The following is a 27,730-nucleotide window of genomic DNA, read 5'->3' on the forward strand; positions in this document are numbered from 1 at the left end:
ACACTTCAGACTTACCAGCAGATGGTGCCATAGGTAGGCAGTGTGTGATAAAAGAAAATTCATTTAAAGATTTCATGCAAATGTTATAATTACATATATCACAGTTTAGCTAAGAACTGCCATGATGTTTATTTACCAAGCTATACACCATTCTATGCTTAGAGACAGAATCCACCACACGCACACACATACAGCATCAAGCATCCATTCATGATTTCGTGATGACTCGGGAACCAAACTGGCCCTCTGGCCCTCAACCTCTGCTGACAGGCTTCCAGCTGTTCTCCACTTCATGCTAAAAGCACATGCTCCTGCTGTGTGTAACCAAGTTCACCTCAACAAACACATGCCACAGTACCCCAACATTCGTGTTGAGCTGCGAAGAGCTAAGGCAAAGCGTCGACAAGCTGAGAGGTTGTGGCATATGTCTGGGTTGACTGTCCATAAACAGATGCTAAATGCTGCCAAGCGTGCAGTCATCCACTTTGTTTATTCAGCCATGAATTCCTCCATGCTGACATCAGTACTTGTTTGTCAAGTAGGAGCCTATTTCGGCCCTGCTGGGTTGCACAAACAGGCCGCAACTGTCCACAGTCATTGTACCTGCTTTACTGCCTGAGGCCTTCAGTGAGTTTTTGTCCACAAGATTCTTGAGATGTGGGCTAAACTTGATCAACAGCCTGTGCATCCTTCAGTTCTTGCTAACCACGTCGACGATATGGCAAGGCCAAAGTTTTCCTTTGCTTTCTTTCAGCCAATCTCGGAAAGTGAGCAGAGGACCATCATACTTCAGTCAAAACCCACAACTTGTCCACTGGACCCACTTCCCACTCCACTACTGGTAGACTGTCTTGACGTCTTACTCCCTGCCTCACAGAAATAGTAAATGATAGCTTGTCCTCTGACATCTTCCCAACTACCTTTAATGAAACAGCCTTAGTGAAACTGCTGCTAAAAAACCCTACCCTTGAGATCAACATGCTAAACGATTTCCTCCATTCTCAAATTTGCCATTTCTTTCCAAAATCTTTGAGAAAGTAGTTCTCAAGCAACTTCTATCCTATCTTAACTCTGATTTCTTCATCCCAATCTGGTTATCGCCCTTTTTATAGCACTGAGACTGCCCTGCTTAAGATAACTAAACGACATTTTGTCTCCTCTGGATAGAAGTGACATCTCATTTCTCAATATGTCAAATGTCTGCTGCTTTTGATACTGTAGCCCACACTACTCTCATTCTACACTCAATACTCTCTATGGCATCTCAGGACCCCCACTCAACTGGTTTCAGTGATATCTCTCAGACAGAACTCAAATCAGTTACAGTGGATGGCTGCATGTCTCCACCAGTCTCTATATGCTCAGGAGTCCCCAGGGTTCTGTACTTGGTTTCATCCTCTTTATCATGTCACACCACTTCTTCACTCTCTTAATTGGCAACCAGTTAAAGCCGGAACAGACTACAAGCTCTGTGCTATGGATTCTTTGAAGGCTCATTCCACCACTAATCTACTGAATTCTTGTCTGTCTTCACTCCTGCCTGAAACCTTCACTGCTCATGAGACTTCTGCATTCTATCCTTCCCTCCCACAAAGACAGTCACATACGGACAATGGACATTCTCTCTGTGCTACTAAGCAGTGGAACTATCTTCCACATTACATTCGCCACATCACATTTGCCACTCGGACTCCAAGGCTACATTCAAACGCTCTCTGAAAACATATCTGTTCACAAAGTACTATCCCTGAATTACAATTCTTAACTCCCTGGCAACACTGTCTGTCATGCTAACCATCATGTAACGACTCCATCTTACACTGTTTATACTATCTGCATCCCTTCATACCTTCATCCACTGCTTTACGTACTACTCGTGTACCTCATCTTTATGTTGTTCAGTGTGCCCATACGTACCTCACTGTCCATAGGTGTTTATCTTTTATTTATCATTATTGGTCTGCACAGAGAGTGCAATCTATCTTGGTTGTGATGCTGCGCATTATAAATTCCCACTTTTACTATTAATTTAACACACACATTCTTTCTGCCCTCCCCTTCCCCAATATGCAGTGATACATAAATTTCATCTACCTATACACATTTGTATGCGCACATGTGTGCACATGCATGCACACACACACACCTTTATCACAACCATAATTGTTCTTTAAGTTCTAATTAGGAAATTCTTGTCTGCAGTAAAGATCAAATACCTACTTGTGGTGGTGGTTGTAGTGGTGGTGGTAGGAATAGTGGTAATTGTTGGTGCTAGAGTAGTGGCAGTAACAAAATCACACTGAGGACTGTTTTGCTGGTCAAGCGCCTCTCTGACAGAGCCTACAATGGTGGCTTGGCATTGGAATGTGACATCAATGTTCTGGTTTTTGTCTAGGTACAAAAAAGCCTGTAGCAACACACACATACACACCATGCTCAGAAAGTTAAGATCATAACTCATTCTCATGAAAGATGACATACTGAGATAAGAAAGTGATTCTTTAAATAAATGAGAAAAAGACTATGCTGTACTTAGAGAAAAAAGACAATATAGTGGCTGACTGCTTGTTGTATTATTACTGATTTACAGACAAGAAAGCAGCTGCATACATTGCATCTGCAACACACAAAGAGCTGGCTTACCTGGAAGGTTGTATCATAGACTTGAGCATGATGTGGAACCATCTGGATCTTAGCATGGTCTTTCACAAACAAAGCCTCTGAACTCCAGTCTGTAAGAAACAGCATTGATTTAAAGTGCCCACTGCAGCCCACCAAAGCATCTTTTCCAATGTGATTTTATCCAACAAAAGTCCAAGAATGTTTGGAGTAATCCTTATGCTCTTCCACACATGGCTTAAGTTGAATGTATCCTTACATACAGTTGACAGGTATAGATATAATGCCACCTAAATTATCTTTTAACTTAAGTTCAAAGGATGCAGCCACACTAAAGGTCTGTGAGTGTGTTTGTGTGTGCACATATATACAAGTACCTTTAATTATTTTTACAAGTAGATTATATGTTGAATATGGTACTACTAGACAAGGCCTGCTAGAGATTTATTGAAGAAATCTTCGATATATATCTTTAAAAACAATATTAATCAACAGATGCACTAGTGAAAAATAATGGCTGCATTAATGATAAGTTTCCTTTCCGAAGAAATGTCCACAGTATCTGATTAGCTATTTAGATATGTGCAGCTGTATCTGCAGAAGTGAATGTCTGAAAATGCAATATAAAAAATTTTCTTCCAAGTTGATCCATGCATCTCTAATCGTATTTTATTTAGGCTTGATTCTGTTGCATGGTAGAACTAATGGGCTGATCTAAGCCTGTTTTATTTATTGGGTTGTTGGTAAAGTCATGATGCATTTTTAAAATAGATGGCATTAGTTCATTTTTGGAAGTACTAGAGTCATTTGCATCTATGTTATTGTATGTCATTTTACAGATGACAGTTCTAGCTTCATTCTAAAATAAAAAATTAAGCAATCTGGTTGAGTTTTGGAGATTTTGCAAACAAGTTGAAGATGGAAGACCATGCTGTGCATTTTTGGCATGTTCTACTTCTATAAAGGGGAAGAAAAGTTTCTTAAAGTTTACAGTCACAATGCTGTACAAGAACGTCAGCGCCAAAAATAGTTCACAAAATTACATAGTGGTGATTTCGATCTCAAGGATGCTCCTCGGTCAGGGAGGCCCACCAAAGCTGATGATGTCATAATAAAGGTACAGAACAAGTCAAACTCATGTAACATTATATGAGAGATAGCAGAAACATTGAACATTCATCATTCAAGCTTTTACAACCACCTGAAGAAGCTACCTATTCAACAACCGGTCGAGAAAACTCTTTAGCGTGGACACAGGCATCAAGCAAGGATGCATCCTGTAACCAATACTGTGCTCACTGGGGCTCATGCACTGTGTAGCTCAGGGAAGTCGACAGAGTCTACAGTGGACTCTAACCAGACTGTGTCTTGGAGACCTAGACTATGCCAAAGACCAAGGACTATTATCTCACAGGCACCAAGACCTCCCACAAAAAAACCAAAAACCTAAATAAGACTGCCAGCATGATAGGACTTGGAGTTTACACTCAAAAAAACATGTCCTAAGGAACAACATGATGAATAACAAACCTGTCACAATCAGTAGGAGACCGCTAGCGGACGTAAAAGAAATTTACCTGTGTAGCAAGGTGACAGTGGCTGTGAACAAGAGGTCAACACCAGGATCAGCAAAGCCAACCAAGCTTTTGCAATTTTTAAGCCCATATAGCCTCAACATCCACACAAAGATCAGGATCTTCAAGAGTAATGTCCTTAGTGTCCTTCTATATGAGTCAGACCACAGCCTCTATTACGAGAAAGCTAGAAGAGTTCCAAACCAAGTGCTTATGGCACATACTAAAGATCTTCTGGCCCAACACTATCTTGAATGAAGAACTGCAAGACAGGGCAGGGACGTGCACCTTGGCAGAAACAATCCAACTGTGGTGCTGGTGATGGCTAGGGCATGCGTGCCACATGCCTCCAGACTCAATCCCCAGAATAGCCCTGTGATTGACACCACAGGGAAAGAGGAATAGAGAGGATCCCAAAGAAACATGGAGGTAAACTGTCGAGAAGGACCTCAAGAGCAGCCCCATCACTTGAGACAGCCCTAAGAGCAACAGCAGACAGAACCAGATGGAGGTCCCTTGTCGTCTCACATGCCAGATGGTACAAAGAGGACTGGCTAACCCTGATTGATTAAAAAAGCTGGGATACATAAGCGAGCTCAATATCTGGGTTCCTTAGGAACTCAAAAATATTCATTTTACCGTGTGTATCCTTTTTTTTCCTTGAAGTAACTGATAACTGGTGATGAGAAGTTTTTTACAGCAGTGTTGTGTGCAAGCTGTCTTGGTCCCAACGTGATGATTCGCTTCAAATGATATTCCTCAGAGGAAGGTTATGCTCTCAGTATGGTGGGTTTTTAAAGATGCTGTGTTTTTTTCAAGCTCCATCCAAGAAATTAACCAATCAATCTGAATGTGTGCTCTCGGCAATAGGACAGTTTGAGGGAATCCTCGTTAATCATAAAGGATTTGTGCTATCATGACAACATGAGAGGACACACATGTTTGATCACCTATGAAAAGTTATTCAAGCTCGGATGGGATGTGTTGCCACATCCACCATAGTCACCTGACCTTTTGTAGTCAGATTCAAACTTGTTTTGCTCTTCAAAACTCCTTGCATGGAATAACATTCAATTAAGATTAGGCTGTAAATTAACACCTTGTACAGTTTTTCGTCAATAAAGACAGATTTTTCTATGAACAATGAATTATGAAGCTCACTGAAAGATGGCAAAATGTTATCACACAAAGCGGGCAACATATCATTGATCTTTGTTCTTTACATAAATAAATGCCCTTAGGAAAACATAAAAACACATTATGACTTTCCCGACAACCCAACAGATTTAAACTTTAAGAAAGTCCAAGTAAAGTTTACCTAGAGAGCTGTTTGTCATGTACTGATATTGCCTATCTGCATTCATTTGGTTTGAAGCTGCTGAGCATTGTACACCAATGCATTCCCCTTCAGAGGTCACGTTGAATGTGATCTGTATGGTAAAGACACCAAGTCCTACATAAGTATATAGGTCTCAATATTAATAATCAGATAGGTCAAAAGGTAACCTTCTGTATTCCACAACATGTAGCAGTTTCAATGCTCTGTTGCAGCACCACTTACACATCACACTCATTTCAGTCATTGTTGAGAGATTGTTAATATTAGCAGCAAAAAACTTCACCAAAAATGTTATGCTTATTCAATAAAATACCAAAGTTTATGGTCACCTGCATCACTGTATCAAGAAAGAGTGAATCAAAACCATATCATACTCCATCTTTCTCTCCAGAAGAATCTCCAACACAACGTTGAAAGGTAAAATAAATAATGAACCTAAGTATTAGTTTACTAATTTCAGGCCAGCATCTATCTCACCATCATTTGAATATGGCTGTACTGATGACAGTGAAAACAATAGAGAAACTGTAGATCATCATCAAAATTTAGTCCTTGAACCCAGGGCTTTCTCTAGTCTATAGTAGACACAATGTGAACTCTGCCCTGGGGGCTTTAAAAAGTCTTTACAACTCATTTCAAATAACTGTGCTGCACCAAGAGAAAAAAGATTCTATGTTAACTGCTATTATAACATTACAGATAAGAAAGCAGCTTCACATATTACAGCTGCAGCAATTCAACAATATCCATGACAGACTCCACAATCAAATCCAAAACAGTTGACAAAATGAAAGCTCACTGTATCCTACTGTATTTAAAGCAGCCGCTATTGTGTAGTGAGGTTTAGGTAAACATGATAAACCATAAAAATTAAACATCAGACATATAAGCAATATGCTAATGGATAAGACAAACAAGTCTTATTAACCAGAAAAATGAATATAAACACAAATAGTCATGAATGGGATTAGTCAATGATCACAAGAACTTTGCAATGGAAAAGACAAATGCAGAAAATCTGGGACCAGAAGTCTTTTCATGGACTTTTGTAGTTAGAAAAGGTGAAGACAGACACTTGACAACTGAGAAAGAAAAATGCCTGTCACATTCTCTGCCACATGAAAAAACTACCTTCAAATAGACACCTCCTTTGTTCAGTTCAGAATCATCACCTTGACCCATACATGTCATGTTCTGTTCAGGGTTAAGGTGCCAAAAATCTGGGCATATCTGCTATACCAACACCCAGCACAACATCCTTTTACATCAATACTTCTGAGATTTTACTAGAAGCATATGAGCTACATTTGTTTGCTTCTGTTACATTAGCAAATGTTTCTTAAAGATATTCCTTATCTGCTCTTTCAATATTTTGTTTTTCAATTTTTGTTTACAAGACTTACAGTTGCTGTTGCTTGACCAGCAGAGACTATGACAGTGTCAAATGTCAGCGATGTAAAGTCTGAAAGCAAGAAACAGTAAAACAAATATCAAAAGAAGCTTGATTACTACTGGAAGTAGATGATATTAAAAATCTGGATCTATTTCTAGTCAGTTATACACTTTTACCACAAATCATGGATGACAATTTTTTTGGGGGGTGGGGAGAGAAAATGTGGCAGAAGACATGGTTGTAAGCACTTATCTGTAAATCAAGGTTGTAGTTCTAGTATCTATTAATGGTTAAAAAAAAAAAAAAAACTTACTTGACTTGCAGCAGATTACACCTGGTCTTTTACATATGCTCAGCTTTGCAATATCAACCATAGAGCAGTTCACTGTCACTGTTGTATTCACACTGACAGCCTCACTGCAATAGATAAAACCCAAATTTAAGCCACAAGATTGTTCCAGTCATATAACCTGAGTGTTATCACACTATTCTGTTGTGCATGATAAATTTCTTTGTGCATTAGGATTATAGAAGAAAGTATACACAAACCTGTACATAAATGCATGCACAAACATCTAATCTATGAAAAGATTTTTTTTACAGAAAAGATCGACATGTCTGTAGTGATTAGAGTTATCCTGGAGGGGGGGACATTCAGGGTCTTTTCTTCAGTATCCTTTTGTGCTTTGGGCTGGCGACTCAGCCATATCATGTTATGCTAAGTCAATACAGTTTTCATTTAACTTCAACAGCATCAGGTGTTTGTTAGCTGAAAGCATGCAGCATGATACAATGTCTAAGACATTTTGTTTAAACAGTTAAATAATCAGTAGAAGTTTACACACTCACCTCAACCTAACAGTAAAAATGCCTTGACTAGGTAGAGTCATTTTCTGGTCACAGAAGCTGACAACTGGTGCAGGTTTTGCTGTCGCTGTCATAAGTAAGAACAGTTATATTAATAACATAAATTATTAGGAATGTCAGAATGTAAATTTCCCAGTTATAAAAATAATCATCCTTTAAGTTGTAAACCAAGGAATAAAACGGTAGATACAAACTGCACTTATTTGCAGCAGGGTTCATGTTGAAATATTGATGGTACATTGTCTTTTTACTAATGATGGTGTCATTACCATAATCAAAAACTTTACAAGTCTGCATATATACTACTGATTGACAAGACCTAAGTCGACAAATTTTTACGGCTTAAGTATTACAAAAATAACGCCAAATATAGAACGCTTTCTCTCATTACAAAAAGATCTTGTCATTTTCAACATATGAGATACATACGACTTACAAAAATACCTTGGCAGATTAATAAATATATAGCGCGAAATGTGTCTGGACTAGCATTGCAGACGATCTAAAGTTGCCGTACGTACCGGAAATCTGCGCACAGTTAAAAATAAAGAACAAACTGGAAAATATAACGAGTGTGTTGAATCCCATAGCTTTTGTTTTTCAACTTCAAATTTGTTAGGCAAACTATAGTAGATGGCGGAGAGCTGTAGTCAAGAACGCCAACTGAGACTCGTGTCCGCCATTTCTGTCAACAGTCTGTATATTAATGGACTCACCTTAAGGATTGGACTGCAGGAAGCGAGACCAAAATAACAATAAGGTAAAAATAAGGCAAATGCAATAAAATTTGATGATACACTAATTTATTATATATCATTTTAAAACTTGCAGGTGTAGAAAGCTATCTGAATATCTTTTTTGTCGAATAATTTGATAACTAATTATTACATCACGGAAAAGATTTGAATCCAGAGCCAAGTTACTTTACTATTTTCAGAACTTTCAAACCTCCTAAATTAAAGATAGAACACAATGTGCGAAGTCTTGAGATCAAACTTTGAAACGTTTTTTCCATTAATAGAAAAAGCAATCAAACAAGCTGAGTTTATTGGTAATGACTATTTAAACATAGCTGCGACGTCTTTGTGAATAACAAGATTTTTTTTTTCTTTAACGTTAGATATCCGAAGACTGTGTCTCTGCGTAGTTTACCACACACAACTCGTACACACTACAGATGCATTCATAAACAATATTTTAAAGTTATTAAAGATTATGCTACAATTATTTGTAGCAAGTTCACCAGATCGCTTTACAAATCCAGCTAGTATTTAACATGTTGTACCTGGGCCTTAAAATGAGTAGTACTAGAAGTGAGTTTGAGATGAAAAGATGAATTGGCCACAGAAGGCAATGGTGAGCACAATGTAACATTTGCTCAAGCAATCATCTGCTTGAAGTGTAGTAGGATTTAGGAGTCCAGGATTGGTACCATCATTACGCACCCAGTTGCTGACCTTTCATTTTATTTCTTTTCTCGCTGTGTGACTTGTATACTTTAACATGTCTATGTTAATTTAAGGGTCAGAATTTTTTTTATTGCTGTAATTTGTTTCACAGCTATTGACACAGAATTCACAGGTCTTGTTGTGGAACCAGAGAACAACCCTAGGTAATTTTAACTCTAAAGACTAAAAGATTTTTTGATTGTTAATTTTTTTTTTTTACTATAAGAAAATAGGAATTATACATTCACCAAGTACTTTAGATGCGGTTCATTTTGGATATGTTAATAAATCACTGTTGCTTGTGTAAAATATTAGTACATGTGCTATAGAATACCATCTCTGTAAAATATATTTTCAGTATGGAATCTGTGTTTTAAATCAGAATTCCAAGGGAAAGATTTTCTGTGGAGTGAGGTAACAATCATGGTTAAATTTCTAAATTTATTTTTAAAATATTCTTGTTACAGCCTCTTTGACACAAGTGAAGAGCGCTACCAAAAACTCCGCAAGAATGTATCACGTTTATCGGTTTGTCAAATTGGTATGTAGAGACATAAGTTTGTCATGATGTATTTCTTAAGTATCTGACCAATTGGCATGTAATAAAAACTTCAAAAATATACCAAATATTCTTTATGAAAGATAGTTGAAGAAATAATCAGATTTAATCATCTTTTCAACAGGTGCTCAGAGATAATTAAGTTTTGACATATTGTTGACAGATTCTGTAGTTATGCCATTTATTTCCTGTTTGTTCACTTTTTCCTGAAGGTTTGTCAATTTTCATCCAAGACAAAAGCAGTAACAGGTAAATCCCAAATAGGTTTCCTTACTAAGCTAGATTTTGGGGGAGGAATATTACTTTAGTTTTGTTCATTTTCATGTACGGTTGTTACTGATGTAAACAAAAATTTCTTTCAAGCTCAGTAAACAGTATTATTAGTGCCTTTTTACTACCTTGTTTCCCTGAAAATAAGACTGGTTCTTGTATTAATTTTTGCTCTGAAAAAGGTATTATGGTTTTCCATGTACAAAAATCTACATTTATTCTAATACAGTTATTTCATCATCTTCTGGAACATTGTTATAACACTCCAAATCCTGAATTCCAGCCTGAATTTCTTGCAACTCCCTTTTTATATGGGAATATACCTCTCATCCAAAGGTCCCATTTGGCAAACAAATAATTATAATTTATAATATCCATTATTTTCAGCATGAATGTAATAATATTATTTATGATATATTAATGTCATTACTTTATACTTCCATACACCTGTCGTGTATTTTAACGGATAAATGAAATCTGTTGATCTGGCTGATGATCTTAATTAAGGATAATATTGAGGTAGGGCTTATATCATGAGCATCCTGAAAAATCATTCTAGGTCTTATTTTCAGGTTAGATTTTATTTTTCAGGGAAACATGGTACATTAAAAAAAAAATGCTGCTTTCTACAAACAATTTTAGGGTGATATTTTTAGCTTTATTTGAATTTTCTCCTCATTCCTCATATATGTCACAAACACTTAAACTTGTAAATTAGCACTTGCCTGGCCACACGTTAGGTCATTTTTATGAAAACATTTATGCTAAATGTAAAACCACTCTATTTTCTATGTTGGTGTTTATCAGTTATGAAGCTCACACCTTCAATATACCTCTGATGCCTGTAAGCTTTGGAAGTGTAGATAGCTGTTTTGTATGGCAGGTGAGGAAAATACATTTTTGTTTAATATTTAATCTGGTAGCCCATATTCTATATTGTAGTCATAAGCACGCTGTCGTATTGTAAATAATTCTTCAACATCATAAATTTTAACACGCTTACCTGAATTTTTTTACATAAAAATATATTATCTTTGTTTTATACATCTTGCATGTTTTTACAAAGTAGTATGCTTGAACATCTCTGCTCTGTAAGTTGAATGGCTTGGAACTATGGACTTGTGAGATCAGTTTATTTTACATTTGTCACAAAACAGTTCATTTTATATTATTGTCATATGTAACTCTTCTGTTACTTAGAAAAAATAAAAAAAGCATTAACAAAGGTTTGAATTTTAAAATAAAAAAATAAATGTAATAAATAATATGGTATTGAAAATTATTCAACGCAAAATGATTAATGTATTCTATAAACACATGATACAAACCATAATTCCCCCTTCAACATATTTCTTTCATTACAGTCACTTTTGTAAAAAGTCCTCTTTGAAGGCTACGCCATCAGGCTTGGAGTTCCAACATTAAAAAACACAGATACAACAGTCTTTCCCCAGTTGCTGCCCTTCTTATAGCCCTGTAAGACTGGTGCACCAATATACAAAGAACACACAGATAAAGAAAAAAGTCTGGACATAACACAAGGCCTCTAAAATCTAATAATCATTCAGCTTAAATTTTACAATGCCACTAATCAAATATTTTCCAATTAATAATTTACAGTTAGTCAACCCAACTGACAGACTCACCTCAGCAGGCTTTCAGGTGAATAAAGTAGCACTTCTAACAAGTCTGGTCAGGACTTTGCTCCACAATACTGAGGGGGAAACTGTCAGGTTTTCCCATCCTACTCAAAGACACAAAACTACAGCAAAGTCACTCAGCCCTGATCTTAACAATTTTTGCAAGTGGAGCCTCTCAATGACCACATTACATTTAAACAAAAAAGTGACCATCATAAGACACCCATACACCAATCCCACACAAATCACTCGCCATCCAACAGCCCTTTTTTGGCTCCCATTCCCTTCCTATCCGAATGATTTTAAAAATATAGCAGGTTTGTGACAATTATTGAGATTGTCATTATGAAATCATTTGGAGTTTGCCCTTGTCTTCAGGGTTATCCTCCTTTTGATATAATTAATAACTTTATGCCAACCAAAATGAACGTATATTTTTCAGGCATCCAGCATACAGTTTTTGTGTCAGTTCAACTTTGATTTCAACAAGGTAATTTTGTTATTCTATGTCTTGCTCTATTTAAAGGTGTGAGCATTAGGTTGCAGTATTCATGCACAATAAGCTACGAAAGAACAGTGTTTTCCAGAATCACAAAAAGGACAGGTTTTAAACTGGTTTGTAATTGCTTCAAGCAGTTGTGATCTAAAGCATTAATAATATATGTGGTAACAGGACATCTAGACAATAAAAAAGCAGAGAGGAGAGAATAGGATGGAGCTCATTTGTTTTGGGTCTGCTCCTCAGACAAATTTCCTTAAACTGTTCCCTAACTGGCTCAATGCCATATAACTTAGGACCATTGTAAACTGTATCTGACACAGATGAAGATGGAATAACAGCAGAGTCCAGCTTATGGTGTATCAATACAATCTTATTGGTAAAGAAATCAGCAAATTTCTGTGAGAGTTCTTGCTCAAGAAATACCGACACTGGATTTTCCAAGCAGACTATTACTAGCTCTAAATAACTGCAGTGGTTTTAGAAGCAAGTATTTTTTTTCAGAGTAGAATGTTGACTTTGCACAATGAATAATGTAACATGATTCCTGGCTGTCTGAAAAATCTGACAGTGCACAATGCATGGTGAGTCTAGTGACTCGCTACTCCCGCTCTGCTCATCTCCAGAAGCTCAGGACCCACAGTGGTATACCAAGGAGAATGGGGATACCTGGTGACAAGGCAACAAGTCTGTGGGGCATGACTGTCCAGTATAGTATGGAGAGTGCGAGCAGCTTGATAGTGGTGGATTCAAGCAGAATGTTGATGCATAGGTCGGCTTAAGAACCTTGTTTAGTAAGGCCAGGCTACAGACTTATAAGCAGGCGGCATGGTTGGTTTGGCAAAGTCCAGTGTGCATAACACGCAAAGATGGGAAAACAAAAGTTGACAAACTTGCAATTACAATATTTGTGATGGCCGGAAATAAAACATCTAAGCAATCAAGAAGAAGGTTTATGGGCAGTGGGTCTAACTGGCAAAATGCTGGCTTGGCTTTCAGAATAACCACCTTTAAGTTGGCCCCAGAGACTGGATGAATTTTGGTTAGATAGTATCCCAGGAGAACATCACAAGAGATACTGTCAGGCTTCGACACCTAGTCTAAGGAAGATCGAATGTTTGAGATCTGGCTAGTGAAATACCGAAAACTTGCAGTAGCTGTGAAGCAGGGTAGGTAGTGGGCAGTGGTGTTGCCATGCTGTCCAGCTATTTGACTGCAGATGCCAAACAGCTTCTTGAAGGAGGTGCAATTAATTACCATCTATATGGTCTAAATGAAATAAAACATAAAACTTATTTTCTTTTCTTCAACTCTGATTACAGAATGCAAATTGTAGTTTGTGACCTGATTGCTAAATGTGCAGTAAATTAAAAAATGTCATAATATTTCAGTTGTTCCGAACCATAATGATTTTAACACACATATTTGTGAAAGATGATTTAAAATCTATTAGAATGACTACATTTGATTTTGTGGATTAAGTTGTATTGCAATTTTGATGATATTGCAGTTTGCTTATGAAGGAGTTCCCTTTCTGAATGAAGACCAGGAGAGGGAGTTGTGCCAGTGCATCAGCTCAGGTGTATTATTCTCTGGACTCCACAGGTGAGTGGCTGTGTTTTCTCTTGCAGTCCTTTCGGATTCTTTATTTGGATATTTGTTCTCTGCTAATATTACTGCCAATAAAAGTATCCTGATTTTTGTGAAATGTGTTTTCTTAAATTAAGGATTTTTTTAATCTAATACTTGCCAGTTAGCTAGAAGTCAGTCACAGTTGTTTGCAGAAGGAAATCAGCAGGGGCATAATCTATTAAAAGTTAGCCAAGTGCTATCATTTTATTGTATTTCTGGCTTCTTTTTCCTTGACTTATAATGTTGGTATATGAGTAAATTTCCTTGTACAGACCATTGGATGAAAGTTTCATCCAGTCACTGTGTTCTATGGTGGCAACTTGGTATGTCAGCAGTTCTGTGGGCCAGACCTTCACACTGCATCAGCAGCCATGTAGGTACCACATACTATGTAACACTAATAACTATAATCCCTAACAATAGTCCCTCAAACATCCTCCCATATCCATCACTCTTTTATGTATGGACTGGTGATGGTTATAAGCAGGCAATGTATCTTTTTCATGTGACTTAAAAAAAGTGGATGAAAATATTAATTTTCTGGTAAAGAAATTTTATCTATTTACTAGCAATTGTTATTGAAAAATTTCTCACTAAACTTGGTTGGTAATTCCTTCAATTGTGAAATCTCTGGACTGCACATTGATTTTCCTGACCAGCTGATGGCAAGTTGTGGAATGACTTCATCATCCAAACAGAAATTCGCAAACGGTTTCCTGAAGTCTGGACCTCAATTGATCCTTTTAAGAATGTAAGAATTGCATCTCCTCCTAATCTTTTGAACATTAACAAGCTTAGTGTTTGTCATACCTTTCATAAGTTGTCTTATTTGTGTGTTGCTGTTCATCAACATTGTTACATCAAATTGGAAGAAAAAAACTGCTTCTCTTTGTTGTTATGACCTTTGCCAGTTTATAATATGGACCAGTTATAACATGGTCTTTCTCATCCTCTAGATTGCCATTGAACGAATAACTCCAGAGAGGCGGAAAGAATTAGAGATGAAAAGGGAATCAGATAAAGAAAGAGATCAAGAGAGGTAATTTTGCATGTTGCATGTGGATGTGACAAAATACAATTGAAAAGTTTTCTTTGGGTTATAGGGATAGGCATTGATATTTTTTTCTTTCGGTGTGTCTTAGGAGTTATTGAGACATTTTTATGACTGTAATCTACTCTAATGATGCAGCAGATTTGTCAGAAAACCGATGGGTAGATCATATATCATACGTATAGCCATTGTCTTTACTTCACTGGTATGTTTGTGTTCAGAACTACCTCCTTCTAAACCCTTCCAAAATTGACATGGAAAAACTGCTTTAATAGTATATTGATAGGCTGCTGTTTGAAAATGTATTAGATATGGCTGGCATTTCCAAGTGTCTTCTTGACAGACTTCAAAGTATCCAGAATAATTCAGCTCGCCTCATCTGCAGACCATCTCAGTGTGAACATATATCACCCCTCTTTCGTTGTCTTCACTGGCTGCCAGTCGTGGATTGTATAGTCTATAAACTTTCCACTCTGGCTTATTCCACTGTATCTAGCACTGGTCCTCAGTACCTATCAGAACTCACTCCTAAGTAAATGCCCGCACAACTTCTTTGCTTATCTCCCAACATTAAGCTTCTTTGAGTTCCACTAAGATAAAAACGTTTGGCCAGAGGTATTTTTCCTTCTTAGTCCTCTTTGCTCCCAGTGGAGCATAGGGCCACAATCACTCCACTCCAGTGGATCAAGCTCTGAGCATCTTAAGTTGGGTCCATGTCATCCCTGCTGCCTCTGGTTTGCCATGGACTGATCTCTACCATGTCTGTCTGGGTCTCCCAACCCTATGCTTCCCTTATAGGTTTCAGTCGAGAGCTTTTCTCATTAAATTGTCAGCTGAGTTTTGCAGGGTGTGACCATTCCAGCCCCATGTCCACTTCTTGATATCTTGGCTGGCAGGATTTTGGTTGCTTCTCTCCCACAGGTCTAAGGAGATCTTCTCAGGCCATATGATGTTAAGGATGTTGTGCAGACATCTGTTGACGAATGTCTGAATCCTGTTAGTGATGATCTCGGATCCATGCAGAAGGACTGATGGTGTTGAAGATGTGAATCTTGTTGTGCAGAGATAATGCCTTGGAGTTCCAGACAGGTCACAGAGTATGGAATGCAAGCCTGGCTTTATTTTTCCAGATGAGTCAGGGAAGGACCTCAGCTTGATCTTCATGGCTTCCACAAACCACATGGTAGTCTGAGGGTGCACCTGTGCCACGCCTTACCCTGACATCCAGCAGATTTCTTCTAAACTGGTGATTGATGGTGATGTGGTCAATCTGGTTTTCTGTATTTTCATCTGATGAATGCCATGTGGTCTTGTGAATGGTCCTGTTGGAAAAACTGTACCTCTGACTACAAGGTCATTGAACAAACAGAAGTCTTGCCATTCTCATTGCAGTTGCCTGCACCGTGCTATTCTATTATGTATTCTTTATCTGTGTCATCGTCTCCAACTTTGGCATTCGTGTCGCCAATGATGATCTTCAGATCCCGTTTTGGAATATGATCAACCATCACTTGTAGGGAGTTGTAAAAGTTCTCTTCTTTTGCTGCGTTGGTATGTGCATAGCATTGGATGATGGTGATCTTTTTTCCTTTGGAGTCAAACTGAGCTGAAATGTGTTGTGGGGGAACTGGTTCCCATACTGTTAGTGCCCTTGCAGCCTCCGATGTCATCAGTACTGCTACTCCTTGGGTGTGGTAATGGCCAGAGGCTTCATGTCCAGAGTAGATGATAGTCTTCCCTGATGCAAATCTGGTCTGACTGCTGCCATTCCACCTTGTCTGGCACAGACCAAGGACCTTGATGCCATAACTCTTCATCTCATGGGCTTCATGAGCTGATTTTCATGTCGTACAGGATTCTGATGTTCCAGGTCCTTATCCTGGTTTTGGCCTTGGCCATGAGAAGATTGGTCAGCAAGCTGACTTCCCGAAAGTTTTCATCAGCGCACATCATAGGCCCCCTCTAAAGAGGGATCTTCCTGCCCAGGCTGTCGTAGTGGTAATGATGTAGTTGCAGTTTTTGTAGCAGAGGTTGTTTTTTAGTTGCTAGCCACATGGCCAGCCTTCCTTTATCCAGGCTTGAGACGAAGAGGGAGGGGGGGGGGTTCCAGGTAGAGTTGTCTTTCTAGCTACCAAGCCTCATCAACTTGGAACAGATTACCCATCAGCCTTCATTACTCTGATTAAGGCACATTTTTTTCAGAAAAGAGACTTCACTGCGACCATGTCCTGACCATGAGTGTGAATATATGTGTCTGTATTTACCTTGTGTACGTGCGTCTGGTGTAGAAGTGAGCATGTCTGTTATGTTCCAATATGAGTGCATGGTGTTAGTGATTCTGTTAAGGTCTGATTATCACTTCTGTAAAATGCTTAGATAAAATCTTTGGAAAAGCAATATAAAAATGTTCATCATCATCATCATCATATGGTAGAAAGGAGAAGTGTGTGTTCTTCGTTAAACTGTTTCAGATTGAAACAATCCTTACTGGGGTTTACACGAGTGTTTCGTGTCATGAGGGAATACCAAAAGGTATATGACTTATCTTTAGTAACCAAATTTCTATGTAAAATTTGATAAGATAAGTTGATTGAACCAAAAGCTAAAATACCATGAATGAGAATTTTGTTTTCCAGTTTTGGATGGGTAATGGTTTGGAGTCAGAATGTATCATTCTTAACAAAGACGAATACTTTGGTATCAGTCAGTCGTCCCTTGACCATCACCAGTCGTTGTCGGGATCACATGGATAGAATTAAGTGTGAAGCTTAGGAAATGAAAAGCTGTGCTTTAGGGTGGGTGTATGTGTCTGTGTGTGGAGGGAGTAGTCTTGTTAGAGCAATACTGATAAACCAACTTGAAGAGCAGAGAGACAGCTGAATAATTCTTTCACAAAACACTTGACTTTTCTTGCATTGCAGCCTCTGGTAGGACACAACATGTTGATGGACTTATTGTTCCTTTTTGACAAATTCATTCACCCACTTCCTAGTGAGTGACTATGGCATCTTATGTAATGATAAATGTAACAATATTTCTTAGTCTGAAAAGCTATGCATTTTTTGTTTAGTTTCTTTTTAATTGCTGATGAATTGGCCTGATAACTTGTGAACAGGTAAACACTCTGTGGAGAGGCTATGTATTTTGTTTACCCTTTGTTTATTTTTTAAAAGTTTCAGGTTACTGTTTAGGTTTTACTTTTTTCTTTTTAGTCAAATACTGCAGTTTTAAAAAGCAGCTGCATGAAATCTTTCCCAAGATCTTTGACACAAAGCACATGGCTTTCAAGACAAGGAAAGTATGGCTTAAAATTGTACCTTTTTTGCTGATTAACAATATTTAAAATGCTTTTGAAGAAATTGTTGGTGCTTACCTTTGATTTTTTTTGAAACTTTTATGTTGATGATAAGCTACTATTATGATATTTATGAATCTTGTACTTTCACTGGTTACATGTTAAATACACATAGGTACACTGCTGTTCTTAAAAGAATGAACACGTGCAAGAAAATATTTTTAAAATTGTGAAACATACCAGTGTGTCTGCTTTTTTGTTATGACCAGGATCAGCAGAAGTACTTTAAGATGATGCTGAAATAGTCTGCTAACCCATGTGCTTCCCATAATGTCAATAATTGACACTCTTCAAATGTGTTTACAGGTGCTTGAAAGAATACTAAGAAGGGATATCAATGGCCCTGTTAGTTTGATGCAGTTGTGCCACATCCTAGAAAGGTGTGAATTGACTAACAAAATGTTTAAGCTTTTACTTCAGGTTGTCTGCATACTTTAGTGTTACGTCATTAATCCCTTTATTGTGTCCCCTTACACGTACATTTGCTACTTCAACAGTGACACATGCTTCACAGCTCTGATTACAGCGACACTCGCTGACTAAAGGTGACACACGCCTGACATGACACCTAAACAATCGGTGACACACGCCCACAATAGCGTACAGAACTCTTTGCTATCTCGACTCTGACTACAACATGTGACTTCGACTTCTCTGACATTCACTCTCACCGCTTATATACAATGTACAAAAGGTATTTTAACTTTAAATATCTCTCTCGTGGTAACTTCTTCTTTTCATCCTCTGCCCGATGTTATTTGTTTGGTGATGGAGAAACTGTAAGAGAAAGTTTCACTATGTTGTTAAGTAACTAAGAAAAAAGCATCTTTGACCTCTCGCTTAGAGGCTGCAGCGCCAGGGACAGACCCCCATCCTCTCGGTTCACAGAGTGGCAACACATCAGTAACATTTTACCTCTTCACTGTCAATTCCGAGTTGCTTGCAGGTCCCCCCTAGTGGCACATAAATCCAGCGTTCTCAATGCACGACTGTTCTTCTACACGTTCATGCGCGATAAATCCTATGTGTCCAGTGGCCTTCCGACTCCAAGCACATCCAGCAACAATATGATACCGCTAATTATACTTCACAACCAAAGCAGTTCACATTTTCCATGATAACCGATGATAAAGAAATGCCTTTAAAAACAACATTAACATGTTATGATACAAAAGACATTCAGCCACCAAACCAACAGAATACAGTTAACTAATAAAATGCTAAAGACCTGAATATATATATAGAACTGAATCGTAGAAACTGTGCAATTGAGTTTATGTGTTAATGCATGTTAGTAATTGGTAATTGTTTATTGTGTTTTACTTTCTCCAGTGGTCGAGTAACAAACAGTGTCATGCATATGCCTAAGATTTCATTTGCAAAAGGATTTGACCGATACTGTGAGTTAATACTTGCATATAAAGTAAATTATTTATTTTGATAGAAACTTTATACTAGACACACACTACACTCAATGTCAGCAGTAAATATAATACACTAAAATATAATTGTTATATTTGTTGAGGTTTATTGACAAAATATATCTTGATGGACTCATTGAAACAATTTTATGATTGGGATATTATGTAACTCTTATATCTTGTGCTATATAAATGAAAAGTATTTTGTTATCTTTGTTTGTCAATTTCATTTTGTTAATCATTATTTCTTCAGTGGATGAGACAGCAAGCTGTTTTGCTTATCTTCACCTGTAATTCTGTTTATGCATTTTTATTTAGTGAGTAAGGATGCACCACATGAAGCCGGCTTTGACTCATACCAGTCTGGAATCAGTGAGGAGCTATTTATGTTTTAATCTTTGCTGTCTTTAGCTATGTGGTCATGAACGGAGAAAATCTTAGCTAAGATGCTACAGTCATAGTTATTTTTTCTTGAATGGTTTCACTCTTTTGTAACAACAGTTACAAATAAGTGTAAAAAAAGTAGAGGTAAAAGTAGTTCTGCAAACTTACAGTTGTAGGGGAGTGATGTGTTTAGATGCTCTGACTTAATCTGGGGTCAGTTTATGGTTGTAGGGGATTGAGCTGTTAAGGAGCCCTCATTTATCTTGGGGTAAGCTTTTTTGAAGGTGGTGCTCATCTCCTGTCCTTCACTATCTTACCTTCCCTAGCCTTTCTAGTCAGGTGCCCACTTTGCAAGTGAGTCAGAGAGGAAGTTGCTGCATTATTCAGGTATCAACCTGGGTATAGTGGGTCTGCTGAAGGAAGTATGCTGTGTTACACAGGTATCAACATGGCTATAGTAGGTCAGGCAGAAGGAGCATACTGCATTACACAGGTATCAGTTTAAGCCCAAAAGTGCACACACTAAACACATGTCAATATAGACACCTTTGGGTTCAGACATCATTGCTCTAACCACTAGGTTATTCTAGGAAATGTGCTTCCCTGTAAAGAAAAAAAATTCCCTTTTACTGACCTAGCTGTAGTCAGATTATTTCCCATTTCAGTGGTACCTTAGAACTCGAACTGCTTCTCGCTCCTCCTGGTGCTGTGCTCACATCTTTCTTTCTTTTTTTTTAAACCTACATATGCATACATATACTTTACAGTCTTCAATGGCACCCAAGAAACTTTCTAGTGCTAAAAAAGAAGGAAGTAGTAAATAAAATAAAAATACAATTGATATGAAAAAGAATACACCAAGTATAAGAGTGACATAAGTGTATCTGAATCGGCCATTCAGTATGGCTTATGGTAAAGTCAGCTGCACGAAAACATAGACCATAATGCAGCTAATATTCTGAAAGGAGTAAAAGTAGCAACAAATAGAGGTCTCAAATAATTGAACTAAAAGAGATGGAGAAGTCATTACACTGTATTGGTGTGAGTAAAGGAAAAACAGATAGCTGGAAAGAAACCCATCTTTTTACGGATGCTGTACAATAGAAATCTAACGTAGAAGGTAGTTATTAGTGGGTGCAGGAACCAGTTAAATACATTGATGTTATTTCATGTAGGAAAGAAATATCTCAGCACTCAAACTGTTCAGCACTTGACCAGTTTTCCACAACAGATTGTGGTCAAGTGTCAAGGTAAAAATGATTGATTAAACCAGCAAAACTGTTCTGTGTTATCTGCAAACAGATTAAATAGATTACAAACAATAGCCTTGGTCTTAGCTTAAAGATTACTTTAAAACTTTCCTTTTATGTTGGTGATAACAGAAGTTTCCATAATAATTATGTGTATGTGTGTGTGCATTCATACATGAATGTGATGTATATTTTCAGTTTTTCTACGTTTATGCCACATCATTAAATTTGGAAATGAAAGGTAAAGCCAGTCTTTACAAAAATTTTGTTTTCTCTTAAGTTAAAAAAACATTTTGGGGTTGATAACACTTTTTTCTGTAAACATTTTGATAAGTTTAGTTTTTATTGTGTCAGTTATGGGTTATCCATTTTAATCAAAGACATACAGGAAAGAATATTTGTCCCCTTGCACTCTCTTAATGCATTTACAGTTAACTGTGCACATATACACAGTGTACAGTTGGTGCTGGTGTACCGTGCTCATGCTGTGCACATTGTGAATATAATAATTCAGACATTAAGAGGGGAAAAAAAGAAGCTTAAGTAAGGGGAATAACTCATCCACTGCAGAGGCTTTTTTTCCCCCTCATGAGTATGCTCCCTTCCACTACTTTGCCATTCAAGAATATTCCCACCCCCACACCCTAACCCAATTTTTTTTTTGGGGGGGGGGGAGGGGATGTAAGTGGAAAATCAGGCAGCAGTCTGAGCGTCCATTTGGTGAAGAGTCATTAGGTGTCTATCATGATAAGGATATTAATCGTGTGAGAAGTTTGTTTTTACATAAAAAATGCATTTTGACCTACTATTACAAACTTCATAACTGTTGATCTTAGGTATTCAGTTACCTACTTTCATTTAGATGAATAACACAGAAAATGATGTAATGTAGGACTAGTAGTAATTTATCTTTTGTGTTTGTTGTATATGTGTGTTTGTGTGCATGCTTGCCTATGTAGGTCTGTTTTGAGAAAAAAAAAACTTATTTACAGATTAAGAGAAGAAAAAAAATAAAAACATTTTCTTTATTGCAGGATAATCACTACCTGTCCATGCTCATTTAACATGTACCTTTCAGCTGCTGCACCTTATTGTAACTGTATTAATGTCATCCGGGCCACTCTCAACCACATTGTGAGTATCAAATGATATATTAAAGTAATGAAACAAAGACATTGGACAGGAACTGAAGAAACATTGATGGGGCACTTTGCACCATAAGTCATGTATACTAATACAGAAAAAAAGTCTGTCAAAATCATGCTTAAACTTTTTCAAAATTAATAATAAGAAGGCATGCAGCATAATAAAGTAACACAAAAAATACCAGAGCCAAAACAATAAAATGTGCACACCTAAAAATAGAAACTCGTGACTTTTTGTTATTTTTGTTGAATGACTTGCTAAAACAGGCTACTTGTTCTCTGTTCTTATGTTTTTCTTTCCAGTCATTGGATGGCAGAGACCCTCCTATTACTCGCCCAGAACACCTGTTTGTTACGTGTCGGAAACGAAGTCAAAGGTTGAATATACAGCAGGTGAGACTTGGAGCGTTTAGTCTTTTTTCACTATTAAGTGTTGTGCCTTGGCAGGGTTATGTTATAAAAAATTAAAACGTTGACTACAAAAACATGAAAGCATTCTAATTATAGTGCTTTAATTTACCAATCTTTTGCTGCAGCTAGCTGAGTGGTTTTCGTCATATGGCACGGTAGATGTCCAGTTAAAAAATTCCAGGACAGCACTTGTGGCAGCTGGAAATTTTTCTTGGTAAGTTCATTTTTGTAAAGGTTCATTTAATAATGTAAATATCACACATTTCGCTCTGTTTTAAATTCTCTTTACAGAAGAAAATCTCAAAAGGTTCTTAGGACAACAACTGATGTCGAGAGTTTGTGGACCAGGATAAGCATACTCATTGTCAAGATTTGTGTTTTTTTCAGTTGCTTATGTATAACAGCTGTAAAGCACTGTTGTAGAGAATGGAAGGTGCACAGTGTGGAATGTATTACATATGACTGGTTGTCTAAATATTGAGATATACGAAATGTTTAGTATCAGTTAAGAATACACCCACAATAGGTTATTACTATTGGAGAGTATAATGTATAATATTCTTGGAATGTAAAGTTCACAAATTAACCTGTAAGTAATGTGTAGAAACTATGGTCTTTGACATAACAGGATAAAAACTTATCTGTAATGATTATTACTGTTTTTATTATGATCTTTTTGTAATTTGCCTTGCTTAGTTAGAGATGTAATTATCTAGAAATATAATTTTTTAATGTTGAAATGCCTCATTAGCTAAAAATTATATTGATATTTAGCTGTTTTTTTAAAAAAAAAAGTACTTAAAGAAGTATTGCAGTTTGCCCCTGATATTCATGGGAGTTAGAGGAAAATCCTCCATAACTCTAGGTTCCCTCAGACGTTAACTAATACTGTTGACCATATTTTACACACAAAAAAATGAAACGATACACTAGATATGGTAAAGTAGATTAATAAGGATTGATTATGGATACCTGACTTATTGACAGACTCCATAGAGGGTTTGGGAAGGCATGAAGAGAAAAATGGGCACTACCCTTATATAAACTTGAGAAAAGGATAGTCTCTAATTCTCATTGATCTCATTCCACAACAACCAGAAAAAGACTAATTGTTACCATTTATCTTTACTTTCCTCTGAAAATAAGTTTCTGTCTTGTGAACCTAGTGCTAAGGCAATCCTCACAGCGTTCCAAGGTCACCATTACATCAGAGTGACGAGATATCACTTCTGGAAACATTCACCAGCAGCAAAGCTGGTTTTATGGTGAGTGCTTGAAATAGATAATTATGAGAGCATTGGTGAAGGGACAAGACAGAAAGAAATTATTGAAATTACCATTTCTGTAATTTTCCTTGTTGGTTCAGGGCACATTTGATATTTCACACCAAACAGATGATTAGTTAGTACTTAAACTAGCACCGAGCATCTGCTAAAACTTACTAAACCATCATTAAATTTTGGCCAAAAGCATGGGGATCCATTTAATGGTTCTTTAGCATGTGATAGCGGGGATGGGTCAGCAACAGCATTTCACTGTGGCTTGGGTAAAAAATCTGTCATTGTCTTTTCATAGATTCTTTGGCATGAACAAATGATCTTGCCAGAAACTCATGAAGACTGATGAGCTTCTGTAGTGCTGACAGACCACCAGACTTGAGTTCTAGCAGTTTGTGAAATTTATGGATATGGTTTCCCCCTGACAGCTCAGTAGAGAAGGGATCATCTTTGATGCTCAAAATTTTGATGTCAGTTTATCTTGTAATAATAAAGGACATAGATGTTTAAAATGTCACCAGAAGCATTCTTAAGTTACATTTATATTTTAAGTATGAAATTATTTTTGGGGGTCATTGTATTTATGATCTGCTTAAAGGTCTAGTGGGATGTATTTTTTTGTTTTGTAACCACTGTGTGGAGCTCTGTGCTCATACCTTTAAGCAGCTTCGAGTGCATAAGAAATATTGGAGTGTATTGTAAGGAACTGTCTTACTGGTGGATAGTATACAATATGTTGTGTGTTCTGCATCACCATGCATACAGTAATGCAGGGTATGTGCTAGATAGCATAATCAAAGCAGCATCATGCAGAATTCAACCTGTATGCTGTTGCATGCATCTTCATTTGTACTCCTTTGTATGTTAAACTATTAGATCGTTTGTAGTTTTGTGAGCCCAATGTATCAAGTTTGCTTTCATGCAGGGAAATGTACATTATATATATATTTTTTAATACTGGTATATGCAAAAATATGTCAAAAGAATTCAGAATGTTGCATGACATAATCTGCTTTTATTTTTCAGGTCAGGACTTGTGTTATCAGGAGGAATCTGCATATGGGCCTTTGCTTCTTTAATCAAAACAGATTCCTAGTCTTTGAGTGTGTTTCAGTTGACTGAGAAATGGATGTTTTCTGAAGTGAAATTGAGAGGTTAATAGAACATAGTGCTGACATTAGTTCACAAGAACTTGTGATTATTATCATTTTTTGAGGGTTTTTTTGGCGGAAGAAGCAGACATAGCATGATCTGAAATTTGTTTGAGTCGCTGAAGGCTGACGTGAACAGAGTTGTTTGCTTACACTTTGGGACTATTTGACACCAGTTTACTTCCTGGGTTAACCTTTAAAACTAAAAGGATGGACATTTGTGATCAGCTAAAAATGGGGAAAGCTTGACTAAGCAGCTTCAAAAGAACAGCGTGTTTGTTTTGTCTTTCAAAAAGGTCTTATGTGTGCTGTGATAATACAGTCCAACACATTTATGCATAAGAATACTGGCCAAGGAAACATTATTGACAATACATGCTAATAGTAAACACATTCTTAGGACAAACGATTAAGAAAACTACTAGAACAACAGATCAGACTTCCCTCACTAGATGTTTGTGTATTGGGAAAGTGAGGATAATTTAATTTCAGAAGTTACCTTGATCTGGTAGGTATAAGCGACCATGGCATTTCAATGTTCTAAAAGTATGTTATCAGAAAATGATAACCAACAAAGGGAGCATGGGTATAATTTAAGTAAAGGTACTTATGGTAAACTAAAAGAGACCATGAGTATTTGGGGGTAGCAGGAATGGAAGTTGGCTGGTGCAATATGAAAAGAGAGGTATAAAGAAGTAAAATGAATGTATGAATTAGAAAAATGTGAAAGGACTATGAATAACAAGTAGGGTACACCCTAAAAAGATTTGGAAATATGTTCAGGAGGAAATTATGGTGAACACAGGCATTACTACTTTGAGGAACAAAAAGGTGGCTGATTGCCGAATGATGATGAGAACACAGAGGCTCTAAGTTTGTTTCTTGCCAGTGTTTTATGCATAAAGATAGAAAAAAATTACCCATAACAGAAGGTTCCTATTGAAGAGGACCACTTTTGACAGACACAAGACTAATGGTTTTAGCCATTCAAGAAAAACTGACAGAAAACCCATGTAAGGTCCTGATGATATCTCCAAGACTACTGATTATTGAGTATATAGGGCTATCTGTTCCATTGTGTTCTTTGGAATTGGGTAACAACTTTAAATGTGATCTTGGTAGTTAAAGACCAATGTATTGTGTGTTAAATTTTGGAGAGAGTGGTCAGATGATTAAGCATTTCTTAAATAAGAAATTGTACACAGAGTGTCAACATAGTTTCAGGAAGGAAAGATCTTGTGTGACTTATTTGAGAATGTAACTTCTTTATGAGATAATATTAGGGCATAGATGTTGAATACCTTGAGCTTTTGATTCTGTCCTACATGAGAGTAAAGTTGGCTTCCTATGGAGTTTGTGGAGATTTTCTTTTTTCTGGTGTCTGTTCTTGAAAAGACAATTGATCTTAATAGAAAACATGCAAAGATTGTGAGTAGAATGTAGAAATATGTTCTATTAAGACTTAGCTTGAAGTATTTGGGATTCTGCTCTCTTCAAGGAAGGAGGATCAGTTATCATATGGAAATGTTTAAATGGTTTGTGGATCTAACAATATTGATAGACACTTTTCTCCTATAACAAACCGACATTACTAAAAATTCAACTGGAAAGGAAAAAGCAAATCAAATAGTTTGTTGGGCTTAAATGATACTGTTGTTCTAAATCCTGTCCAAGCAAAACTTTGGGTAGCAAAATGATTGTTCAGTTACAATCACCTCTAATGCACACATTTGACACAATTCAAGTAGGCTGTTGTGTTGTTGAGTGACCTGAACCATTGCACGAGATCGTACTGTCAGTCTCCATAGTACAGTCAAATCACTGGCGTCCTGGATTTTGGAGATGAAAGTAATAATAATGAGCGCCTATCCACAAATCTTTGCTGAGAGCGATTTTCATAAATCATAGACTAAACCATAAACAACCATGCATCCATCTTCGCATATAACAGACACGCTCACTTCTACAACAGACACTACTCATACACAAATTGCAGACATGTCATGCACTGTCAGGGTCACAGTGAAGTCGATCTGAAAAGATGTGTCTTAAGTTTGGTGGTAAGAGAATCAGAGTGACGAAGGCTGATGGGTAATCGGTTTCAAGTTGATGGGGCTTGGAAGGAGAAAGACCTTTGTCCATACATCTTTGTCTCAGTACAGTTAGTGGGACGCGCAGAAGCTTGATGAGCGAAGAGGTCGTGCGGGTGTATAAATGGAAGAGAGTTTGGAGGGTACCGGGGACCAGGGCCAGAAACAGCAGAGTAAGTCAGAGTGGAAAGTTTGTAGGCTATATGATCCACGATTGGCACTTGGCAGCCAGTGAAGAAAACAAATGATAGGTGACATGTTTGTATCTAGATGGTCTACAGATGAGACCAGCAGCGTTGTTCTGGATCCTTTGAAGTCTATCGAGAAGAATACCAGCCAAAAGATAATTACAATA

At 37.2% G+C, this 27,730-nt stretch overlaps 2 protein-coding genes across 6 annotated transcripts in view; one reads left to right on the top strand and one right to left on the bottom strand.

Annotated features, from left to right (window-relative positions):
- The window catches only part of LOC112563350 (tectonic-2-like), a 21,109-nt gene extending 12,611 nt beyond the window's left edge, over positions 1-8,498 (bottom strand). For all 3 annotated transcript variants that reach the window (XM_025237267.1, XM_025237266.1, XM_025237268.1), the window contains exons 1-7: positions 8,314-8,498; positions 7,775-7,859; positions 7,239-7,342; positions 6,936-6,994; positions 5,512-5,623; positions 2,644-2,732; positions 2,221-2,407 (exon numbers count right to left, since the gene is read on the bottom strand). In XM_025237267.1, coding sequence (XP_025093052.1) covers positions 2,221-2,407; positions 2,644-2,732; positions 5,512-5,623; positions 6,936-6,994; positions 7,239-7,342; positions 7,775-7,859; positions 8,314-8,380 — 703 coding nt within the window. In that variant the 5' untranslated portion in view covers positions 8,381-8,498. The remainder of the gene's footprint in view (positions 1-2,220; positions 2,408-2,643; positions 2,733-5,511; positions 5,624-6,935; positions 6,995-7,238; positions 7,343-7,774; positions 7,860-8,313) is intronic.
- On the top strand, positions 8,489-26,640 carry LOC112563351 (pre-piRNA 3'-exonuclease trimmer-like). 3 transcript variants are annotated; one of them, XM_025237271.1, is made up of 22 exons: positions 8,489-8,552; positions 9,353-9,404; positions 9,708-9,781; positions 10,012-10,048; positions 10,877-10,952; positions 12,152-12,199; positions 13,719-13,813; positions 14,113-14,213; positions 14,500-14,591; positions 14,797-14,879; positions 17,363-17,423; positions 17,813-17,882; positions 18,104-18,189; positions 18,553-18,626; positions 19,579-19,646; positions 19,986-20,039; positions 21,500-21,542; positions 22,336-22,435; positions 22,750-22,839; positions 22,983-23,071; positions 24,024-24,122; positions 25,161-26,640. In XM_025237271.1, exons 5-22 carry the CDS (start codon positions 10,908-10,910, stop codon positions 25,228-25,230), a joined length of 1,368 nt encoding a protein of 455 aa, XP_025093056.1. In that variant the 5' UTR covers positions 8,489-8,552; positions 9,353-9,404; positions 9,708-9,781; positions 10,012-10,048; positions 10,877-10,907; the 3' UTR covers positions 25,231-26,640. The 3 variants fall into 3 exon arrangements, with proteins under 3 accessions (XP_025093056.1, XP_025093054.1, XP_025093055.1); XM_025237269.1 differs by lacking the exon at positions 8,489-8,552 and adding an exon at positions 8,717-8,843; XM_025237270.1 differs by lacking the exon at positions 8,489-8,552 and adding an exon at positions 8,867-9,148.
- The last annotated feature ends 1,090 nt before the right edge of the window (positions 26,641-27,730 follow it).

Source organism: Pomacea canaliculata, linkage group LG4, assembly GCF_003073045.1.
Source record: "Pomacea canaliculata isolate SZHN2017 linkage group LG4, ASM307304v1, whole genome shotgun sequence".
Taxonomy (NCBI): Eukaryota; Metazoa; Mollusca; class Gastropoda; order Architaenioglossa; family Ampullariidae; genus Pomacea; species Pomacea canaliculata.